Below are 11,624 nucleotides of genomic sequence, written 5' to 3'. Positions count from 1 at the left end.
TTTTCTGTAAATCGAATATAACATATATATATATATATATATATATATATTATAAACATTTCAGCTGATAGTGTTTATTTTATTGATATAATTAAGTAAACATTAAGCTTAATTAAAATATAATTTTTATATACAATTTTGACTGTTTTTATTTTGATTAATATGTTTTAACAGTGGACTAGGATCTTCAAATACCAGTAACTTTTGTATTTATGTATTTTATACATAACTATATGAAATATAAAGTAATTCATGATAAATATTTTGTTTTGAATATAATTCTAAAATTATCCAAAAGAAAACTTAATTATTTTAAAATTAAATATTTGCATTAAAATAATTTTATACCATACATTAAGTTTTTTTAAAAAAAATTGGAAATATGTAATTTCGTATAGTTGTTATATACAGTCAACTCCCCATAACACTGTTGATTATTCCATTTTATTTGCATTAAAATAATTTTATACCATACATTAAGTTTTTTTAAAAAAAATTGGAAATATGTAATTTCGTATAGTTGTTATATACAGTCAACTCCCCATAACACTGTTGATTATTCCATTTTATATGAATTCCATGTTGTACGAGTCACTTAGATTTTACAAATATGGTGAGCCATTCACAGCCCGGCAAACATATTTGTAAAATCTAAGTGACTTGTACACATGGAATTCATATATAAAACGGAATAATCAACAGTGTTATAGGGGGGTCGACTGTAGTGTTTAGATCTGAGTTATTCTGGTTGGCTGGTCAGAAAATGTGATCTTGACTGTAATTCTGACATTAGTGATGAATAAAATTTCATTTTATCAAAACTGCAATATTTTAAAAATGATATTGAAATTATCAATGTAGATTTTACTGTTTTGAAATTTGTAATTGTAGTAAGTAATATTCTGAATTGTTGAATTAATCTTTAATGTTGTTGTTTTGAATTTCAATCAATCAAAAGTAATCTCTTATTTAAACTTGAACAAAACCATTTGGTGTTTGTCTATATAATAAATAATTGAAAGCTTTCTTAATAAAATTTCTTGAAAAATTTATCTATTAAAATTATATCGCGTAAGTACGAGGGCAATTTTTTAAATAAGGTCTGTTTTTTAATAAAAAGAAAAATTCTGTAAATATTATTAAAATATATTTTTTCCCATATTCTACATACTTTTATCTACTTTTCTACATAATTTCCATTTTTGTTCAAACATTTGTCATACCTCTCAAAAAGTTTTTTTTAATTCTGACTTCAAAGAAATCTGCTGCCTGCCACTGGAAGACATTAGGCCACGTTGCTTGACTTGTATGGCATGGCGGAGTTTTCTCAAGGTCACAATAAGCATCAGAATTGATTGTTGTGCATCTTAGCATAAAATCCACTAACAAAGACCCTTTCCTGTCCCAAAAGACAGTTACCATGCTCTTATGATCTGTTATTCGATTTCAGCACTAATCTTACAGTCGACGGGCAACCCAATTTTTTTACACATTATAAACTTTCACAGTTCAGCACACAGACAGACGATACTGCTGCAAATAACATCTAAACACACGCAAAGCATGCTGAAAGCAGATGCTCATGCACACTGCTGCAATCGTGCGTCATTCTCACTCTCATTCACAAATGGACCTTATTTAAAAAATAGCCCTTGTATAAATAAATTTTGATAGTAAAATTTTTGAAACAAATTAACAACTTTTTTTTATTATTTTTAGATATTGGGAACCTGAATAATTATATTGATAATATTTTGGGAAATTTGAAGAAAGATGAGCTTTTTATCCATCAAATTGATCCATTGATAATACCAGATATTGATGAAGGCAAGTTTAAGACATCACTTGGAGTCATAAGAGGCCTGTCGACTCTTCAGCGGATAGATGATTGTACTCTGTCTTATGAAGGTGATACAGTCAGAGTGGAAGGGTACCTTGGTGTAAGAGATATTTATTTTAATGTAAATTATAAAGCAAAAGCTATATTGTTTTGGATAAAGGGAATCATAGAAGGTAAATGTGACAGTCTTAGTGTAAGAATGAGCTTGATAGCATCACAAGGTAATATGAGATTGGATTCATTTAAAGTCACACATTTCTCAGATTTTAAAGTAACAAGAGCTACTGGTCTGAGTATAATGCTAAATTGGTTGCTAAGATTAATTCTTAATAACATTGCTCATAAATCTAGATCAGTAATTATCAATGTGATGGAAAGTTTTGTCTCTCAGTTTATACAAGAAAATATTTCAAAATTCCAATTTCCCTTGAATGCATTATAAATAATAAACTTATGGTATTGAATCCCCTACATATGCATACGAAATATAAAATGTGTACGTATCATATAATAGATATGATAAATGTTGTGAACTATATTAGTATTGTTGGAAAATATGTTGTAACAAATTTTAATGATCAATTTAATGTAAAAATTATATTTATTAGTCTAAATCAAAAACAAATTTAAAAATATATATCAAGACTAATTTTAAATTAAAGGAAATTTGTCTGAAGACCATAATCTCAGTGCCTCACCCAAAATAGCCTTAAATCAAAACCATGAACATTAATTATTAAAAATGTTTTAATGCAAGAACAAATGTGTGTTCAATTCTATGTATATTGTATAAAATATAGTAAATGTGTTAGAATTATCTGTATGAACTATATTAATCCAACATCTATACAGTGTGGATTAAGCAAAAGATTTTTGTTTCCTTATAAACCTAGTTTATAAGTAGTATTGAAATATGAATGTATTTTTCATTCGAGTCTTTCAGAGAATGGTATAAGAGGATTACATATATTATTATTGTTAAAATAACGATTAAAACTTTTGCAAAATATTATGATAACAACAGATTGTCTAGATAATTGATACATTTATTTGAGATATCTACATACAGTACACATGTGTATATACAGTATATATATTTCAAAATATTAAAATATTTTTTAAATAAAAAAATATTTGTTAAAATACTTTTTTCATCCATTTTGAAGAAGAAATGAGGAAAAATAAAAAAAAATATTTCTGGAATATTTTTATATTTAGTGATTTTTGAATATTTGATCTCATAATGAAAATTTAAGATATTCCATCAATTCCATTGAGCTTTAAACTGCATTTTGTGTTGATTTTAAACCAACAGTTTACATGTGCAAAGCTGATATAAATTTATTCTTAAAAAGTTTTTAACAACAAATGGAACTCTATACATAAATATATAATATTGATGCCAAAAAATTTTTTGGAATGAAATAATCATTCCTTTGCTTGGTCAGTATCATTCCATATCAATAAGATGCAACATTATTATGATTATTGTTAAATTACTTATGCAATATTTTTTAATAATTGTATATAAGTTATCAATTTAAATATTGTTTATAAAATTATTTCTATATTTGTTAATTGTTTAAATTTTATTATTACTATTATTATTTCTTATCATTAAATTCAGATGTAATATATTGTTTTCAAAATGTTGTTAATCATTTTGCTTTTTATAAATGTTTGTTGTTGTAGTATATATAGTGTTAAAGCAATCTATTGTCAAATCCCGTAGCAATGTTATATTATGAAAAAGCGTAACTCTCTGTAAAATCTGTATATTTTTGTTCAAGGCGTTTACGGAAGTATATNTTTTAATAATATGTTATTTTTTTTAGTCTTAAAGTTATTTAAATAATTCTTATGTTTAACATTGATGTTTTTATTTATATATATACAGTATATACCTTTATATGGCAAACATGATTTTCTTAAAACTTTAATTTAGTTTTAATATTACTATGAAACCGAAGGGGGGGAAATATATAAAAATAATTTTCAATCATTATTTTTGCCATATATTTTATTAGACAGTAGTTAATTATTAAAACATGAAATTTTAAATAATTATTGTATCTCAGAATTTGTTTAAGTAATTGCATTTAACTCTTGTGGTTTAAAACAGAATTAAGAATAATTTAAACTAAAACAAATAGAATAATATGCAATTCATTTTCTTTTTCTGTTGTAAATTTTGGAGTTTGAAAATTTCTGCTGATAAAAAGGTAAGAATTAATGGTCAAATTTTCAACTGATGATTGATATTTCTTATAATTAGAAATTAAATAAAATATAATAAAATATTTAAAATATTTTTTATAAAATTCAATTATTATAAATTTATGATACATAAAAGATACAGTATTACTGTTTAAAGAGAATGAGTTTTTTGAAAATTCATTTTTTAAAAGTTAGGATATTATTATTATAAACGCTAACATCTTTAAAGATATTTGAAAAAATTTCAATATTCATTATATTTTTAATTTTATTTAATTAAAAATTTTATTAGATCCACAACGAGATTTATTCTACAGGGTGTATCAGAATGACGTTTTAAAAATTTGTGGGATTGTAGAGGATGAAATTTTGAACGTTCTGATATAAGGAACCCATAGCCGGAAATGTGATATAAAGTTTCTACGGCGGTAGGAAGTGCTTGACCGCCCTTCACTTTCAGGACATTTCAATTTTCAACGCTGACTCAGCGCTGATCTCAACATTCGTTAAAATTCGTTCCTTTTTTCAACGTTGAGGTAGCGCTGTTGTCAGCGCTGACTCAACACACTCAGCACTCAACAGATATGTTGACTCCAATGAATTGTGGGTAATTGGTAAGACATTTGAATGGAATGGAATTATGAGAACTAAGCACTTCGTACTCGAGTTGGAACGTCGATGACGTCAAATTGTTGACTTCAACACTCAACACTCGCGTTGAAAATTGGAATGTCCCGTTTGGTAGCCATCCTTCCGTCCATTGACATGTTATTGTTCTTGACTTTTTCCTCTGGGGTTATGTAAAGTCTCTTGTGTACGCAACACCTGTAGGAACAGTTCATGAGCTTACGGAGCGCATCTTTACAGCATTTAATACAATCAGAGGGGAGTGTGGCATCTTACAGAGAGTTGGACAAAACATGGTCCGTCGTTGTACATTATGTTAACAAAGTTGGTGGTCGTCACATTGAACATTTACTCTACAGTAGTGCAGCCACTGATTCGATGTACAGTTTGATTGAACTCTTGTCAATAAAAGTTGTCACAAATACTGTATTCTGCTGTTTCATTCAGCATACCGAGTGCAAAGTGCTGTAGAAACTTTATATCACATTTCCGGCTATGGGTTCCTTATATCAAAACGTTCAAAATTTCATCCTCTACAATCCCCAAATTTTTAAAACGTCATTCTGATACACCCTGTATAAAAACAATTAAACAAAAAAAGTCTTACAATTTTGAATTACAAATTTTATAAACTTTATTTTCAAATTTTTCATCCTTATGAGAGAAGCCAATGAAAGTTTGTTTCTATACTTAAAAAAGATGAATTTTTAATATGTTCAATACCAGTCTATAATTCTGTTCTTAATAGGGTGGATTGCCATTTCTGTCGGATTGTGCTATTAGTATAGTCGTTAATACAAATAAAGTAATATAATTTTTGAATAAAAATTGTATCTATAGTTATTCCATTGCAACGTCTTGAATGGTATACCTAAATATTGCTAAGTATCAAAAATAAATTCTATCAAGAACTTAATTCAGTGAAGTGTACGTATATTTTTTTTCGTGTCATTCATCGAGCTCGATCTATTTTTCTTAAATTTGGAAATATTGTTTATCCTTATTGTATTTATTCGAATTATATTTGTTGGAATTTTCAGTATATTCATTTAGCATAAAACTAAATAGCAATGCGGTCTATTGGAGTTTTCCCATTTCGTATTTTTTCCTCATTTATATTGTAATAATAGTAAAGCAAAATATAACTTAATACATCCATTTGAATAATTAAGTTTTAAGACCAGTCGTATGATTAAAAATATTTATCAGTGTTCAAGATAGGAAATCAGCTGTAAAAACTAAATTTTTCTTGAATTTCCAGAGTATTTCATCTCTGGATTTCCCGAAGGTTCCTATACTTCACGGGAACAGTGTATATATACATATTATATATATATATATATATATAATAAAATATATTGATAAAGTTTTACTTGAAAGTACTTAATATAATATGTAATTGATTATCTTTCTCTTCATTCATATTAAATTTAATTGAGATTAATAATCGGAAAAAATAGATTAACCTGTCATCCAGAATTGATTGACTATCTATACAATAGTATAATTCTGATATACATGGTTTGCACTTATTAGAACCTATTACTTTTTTATATTTTTAAAATGTTTAGTGTGTAAAAGTGCTATGCCATGTCCAGTTGCTACTTTTATAGAAATTCCAGACGCGCATATTATTTTTATAATTTATTTAGATATACGCTTTACATAATTATATTGTAGGATGAATAAAATGTATAATAAAGTAGCGAGATATTTTTAAAAAACCAATTCTGAATGGGTGTGTCGAAATTTTGAATTCATACATTTTCTAAATTTAGTTTTCGTTATTTGAAGAATAATTTATTCGTCCCATTGAAATGATTGATAAAATTTTCCATTTCCTGATATATGTGTGTGATTATAACTTTTTTTTAAATTCTTTCTGCCCTGTGGGCACTAAGAAAGCCTCATTTTAGTAAGACCATTATGTGTTCGGCCAGGGCCACAATGGGGCGGCCGGTGGTGAGGGACGGGGCCCACCATATCCTTGATTTCATATTTATAATTAATACTACAAGCAGAAAATTAGAATAATTACATAAAGCGTTTCTGAAGCTAACCATAAATCAAAAACAATAAAACAAAAATTTGAAGAAACAGAATAAAGAATTTAGGGAAAAGTTTATCACGTTATTAAAGACATTGCAAAAACAATGAAAAATCATATTGCTGATTTCTACACTGCTGTATGCCTTCCTGGATGTTTTGTTTCATTGATTGATAAACATCACATACTGATTAAATGCCAATGCTTTGATACTTAACGTAATTACGTACAGTCGACCCCCTATAACGTACGTTCCTATAACGACAATTCCTATAACGTAGCGAAAAAATTGTAGCAACTTTCGTATAACGTACCTCCTATAACGTCGTTTCGCGACAAGATTGATAGAGTCTGGACCAATAGTGGATGAGCAGCCGAACTACTTTCCTCCGACCCTGCGCCACGCTACGGAGCGGCTAAATTGAGTTTGCTATCGTCTGTTTAGTATTATATATAAATTATATATAAATTAGGTACTGTACATATAATTATATATTAATTATATATAAATTAGGTACTGTATATATAATTATATATTAACTTAATTTATTGTAACTTTATTATAATTATATATATGCTTTCTGCCGCCTGGCAACACGCTACGGAGATTTTAGGCTAGTAAGTTGAGTTTATTATCGTCTGTACAGTATGTAAATTAGGTACCGTAAGTCTAATACAGCACTAATTTTATACATTTCTTGTGAAAGAAACACTTCTTATTCAACGGCCATAAAAATTATTTATATTAATGATGTCTCCAAAGGTCAAGTTATCTTTCTGCGATAAATTATTTATCAGATATCGCGGCCGCCGTTTCGTGTGCTGTTCCGCGACGAAGACAAGCTTTGAACAACGGGCGTAGTCGAACGGTACACACTCGGTAAGTAATCCTATAATTTTTTGTTTATAGCATAGTTTATACGGATTACTCCCAAAAAATTATACGTGTTTTGGAAATGTTGAGTCGAATTAGTCTAGAATCGGTTAATTTTATAGAAGAAAACCTTTCGAACAGCCTTAGTCCGTAAAGTTCCCACCTATCGGGCTGCGATTGGCTCATGTATTTAATCGTTCCTACAACGTAATTTTCGGTTAGCGTGGAACGTATCTAAGCGTTATAGGGGGGTCTACTGTAATTAAGATATTTCTATTCATTCTTTTCATTATATATATATGAAAAGAAAAAGAACTGAGTCAAAACTAAAATTTATATATATTTTAGTTTTAACTGTTTCCACAGGGCCTTTTTATTCCAATTCCCCAAGCTCACAATAGGAGCTGCCTATTGGTGAAAGACCTGGTTTGACATATCCGGGACGGACCGCCCACGAAAACTTCCTGGAGTAGTAGTTTGTATTTCATCCCAAATCTCCTAAACAGTAGAATAAATCTAGTTGGTCAAACAGTACCAATAGCCACAGTAGCTGGTCGGGTGGCCCCTCCTGGTGACTGAATAGAAACTGGACAGGTGCAAAAACACCCAAGTATTTTTCTTAAGTAGTCTATTCCAATATGTAGGGTCCCTTCCATCACCATCCAGTCACCCTATTGTGGCCCTTACCGAACTGACTATAGGCTTGAAAAAAGGCCTTCTTAGCGCATACTCTAACGTGCAACTGGACACAAAATGTGTAGTAGGAGTTTTGAATTGTGCAGTAATTAATTCTCTTCTGGTTATGTTAAAGTGAAAATGTTTACTTAAATTACACTGTGTACATATTATTCGGCCCACGAAAAATAAGCTACAGAATGAATGCTGTTAGGATTTACTATTTGTATCGAATATATATACAGCAGATTTTTATGCAGCTACAATAACAACAATATCATTTAAAACCATAATCCATAAACACAGAGCACTTATCGTATAATAAATTATATTACATGCAGGCTTACAGTGCGCACTGAGCATGTCTAGCGATTAAGATTGAACAATGATTGAAATTAATTAATAAATTAAATTAAGTATGTTTTTTAAAACAGATTAACACTAGGATTTATTGGCTTGGTCAAAACAAAACTGTTATTTCTGCAGTAGGAAAAAATATCTTATAATAAGACCTGCTCTTAGTGTTTAAGGGCGAAAAGTGTAAAAAGAAAAAGTACCAGTAAAATCGCAATGATATTTAGTATAGAACAGTGATAACTATAGTATTTTAACTACATATAAAATATCGTTTCACTAGACGATGTGACTCTTGCTTATTTCTGATAGGCTGTATATAGCTTCTATCATGATAAGGTTTGTCCACCCCTGTCATATAGCGCATAATTTCTTTATTTTTTAAAAACATAATTGAATTTTCTGGACTTTCATTGTCTAAATTGCGTATTATAGAATATTTGCTAATTGTCTTACGACGATGAGCATGGATTACGATTTAATTCTTTCAATCACTATAAAAATAATCACGTATTATTAAGGAGAAAAAAAATACCAAAAGTAATGATTTTCTTCTGATCATAAGTAATCGATGTCTTCAGATATATTGTCAAGTCACGAACTTCGTATTTAGATAAAAGACATTCTATATATCTTTTTGAGGTTAACAGCTGCATTCGTCAAGTCATTGATTTTCTCTTCGAGATGTCTAGAACATCTTAACAGAGAAAAGCCTCGATGGAATAAGTAATTTAATGGATTTCGTCTGTATAATATTTGCTCAGGAATAACTCATCTACTATGTAATTTACCAAAGATTTAAGTTCGATTTTTATGACTGCATAAGTCATTTATAAATTGCTCTTTAAACGAGTGTGTTAATATTTGAATGTATTCATCTTTAACAAGACTTTGCGTGATATACTGCTATAGAGAATAATAACAGACATAAATTTTATTAAGATTATTAGAAGATGCACTTTTTAATATATTAGTTTTCATTGATCCTTCCAAATTAGATTATTTATTTATCATTTCATTTGGAATTATAAAGTAAAACCAATACATTTTTAAATCCGTAAAATGACCACCAAATAAATTTTTTAACGATATAAAAAGCCAAATTTCAAGTTTTTGAAAGTTATTTTTTTAAATATAATTGAAACGTCCACTAATTTTAAATGGTTTAAAGTTAGTTGCACTTTTATTTAACAGAAATAAAAATTATTTTAGCCTCATAAATTGAATTCAAACAACCTTTTTATTGAATTTTGCAAATGTACTTTTTAATTTAAACAATATTGTTTTTTATTTACTTATTTAAAATTTTATTTTTTTTCTGAGCTTGTTACTTCGATTATATTATATGAGGCCATTTTAAATTACATAACAACATTTTCTTATAAAATTTGAACTGATAATTAATTATTCTTCATGATGTTATGTTGTTTTAACTTGCTTCGATTAAATAACAGCCAACAGATTAATTTTCTGGACTTACGTTATACTTTTTTTAAAATAATTTTCCCCAAATGTCGGCTATAATTAGGCTGCAATTTGTAAAATTGTATACCTATAAATTCCCACTGTCGTCCGTCTGTCTTTCCTTAATCTCGAGAACGGAGTTAGATGAACGACGAGACCATATATGGAAACCTTAGGAGCAGGAGGCCCCGATTAACTATATGTGAACTTCTGTTATAAACCGAAAGTCACGTTATTTCAATTCAAAATTTTCCCTGAAAGGAGTTAGATAACTTGCACGACTCTATTGCTAACGGGAAAGTGTGGTGTACTGTACAGGGGCAAGACAATTGCTCGTTTATATATAAAAATAATATGGATAGAATTATTAGTCTTATAAGTTTCCAACAAATCCCATCCGATTGAATACTGGCTTCCATTCATACTCTACAAGTATTGGTAATAAATGAAATCCAGAAAGCCCATTGATTTAGAGCAGGGGTGTCCAACCAGGGGTGCGTTTCTCTGGGCCGCATTGGAAGAAGTCAAGGAGTTTTGGGCCACAAGTACATATATATTGGGTCACAAGTATATATTACAAGTATATTTAAAAATTAACATGTCTAGATTATAATAATAAGTTATTAAAACTTTATTAAGAAAAAGGATATTTTAAAATTTACTTCTACAGACACTTTCAATTTTTACTTAGAAATAGATAAATTCATTTATTATAAAAGAGACAAATGGAAATTTATTTGAAAAGCACAAATATTTGTTATATTTGGGTCTCTAATTAATAAAAAGCGACGAAACACCATTTTAAAGTGCATTTTTATTCGATTAATATAATTATAAATAATATGTAGCCCAAAAAGTAGCCAAAGCGCCAAATGATATTTTTTTACGTCAAACAAAAAACAGTAGCCACATTTGGCTCAATGTAGCCAAATCTTGCAACGTTGGAAAAAATACTAAATAAAGCTGTAGTTGTGAATCAAAGGATTATAGACCCAAGTGCGGGGAAAGGAGAGAAAGGACAAAAGATAAAAAAAAGTGAGAAAGGTTGGAAAATTAAGGGTCCATATTTGCTTAACAGAAGATCTATTTAACCTTTCTCACTGTTACATCTTTTGTCCTTTCTCATCTTTTTCTCCTTTTCCCAAATTTGGCTCTATAATCCTTTGAGTCACAACTCCAGCTTTATTTAATAATCCATTCCTCATTCACACATCTCCAAGTATTTGAAAATATTTCCTTTCCACTCAAAAATAAAATATGAATAAAGGTTTACGGCTTTGTGAAACTTTTTTTTTGAGTTTATGCCGTTGAAATAGATAAATAATAAAAAAAATAAAACGTTTTGTCGGTTTTGTTTACGCGTTTATTGGGCCGCATTGAAACCTGCCTTGGGCCGCGGGTTGGACACTCCTGATTTAGAGAATATTCATTTGTTCACTAATCATTTAAATTCAAATATAAAGAAATTAAAATTTACAAATTCGACGTACAAGCTCCTTTCAGATCGGGAGCTCAAGCAATTGTAA

The 11,624-nt window shown here is 28.8% G+C and overlaps 1 protein-coding gene across 1 annotated transcript in view; it reads left to right on the top strand.

The window, feature by feature from the left end:
• LOC111640818 overlaps positions 1 to 2,923 on the top strand; it is a 16,208-nt gene extending 13,285 nt beyond the window's left edge. Inside the window, exon 2 of the mRNA XM_023386881.1 lies at positions 1,720 to 2,923. Within this exon, the coding sequence (XP_023242649.1) occupies positions 1,720 to 2,282 (563 nt within the window). The 3' untranslated portion in view covers positions 2,283 to 2,923. The remainder of the gene's footprint in view (positions 1 to 1,719) is intronic.
• The last annotated feature ends 8,701 nt before the right edge of the window (positions 2,924 to 11,624 follow it).

Source organism: Centruroides sculpturatus, unplaced genomic scaffold, assembly GCF_000671375.1.
Source record: "Centruroides sculpturatus isolate CEXI.00-Female unplaced genomic scaffold, Cexi_2.0 scaffold1522, whole genome shotgun sequence".
In the NCBI taxonomy this organism is placed as follows: domain Eukaryota; kingdom Metazoa; phylum Arthropoda; class Arachnida; order Scorpiones; family Buthidae; genus Centruroides; species Centruroides sculpturatus.
Note: the sequence above shows the minus strand (reverse complement) of the source record. Positions and strands in the feature narration are given on the sequence as shown.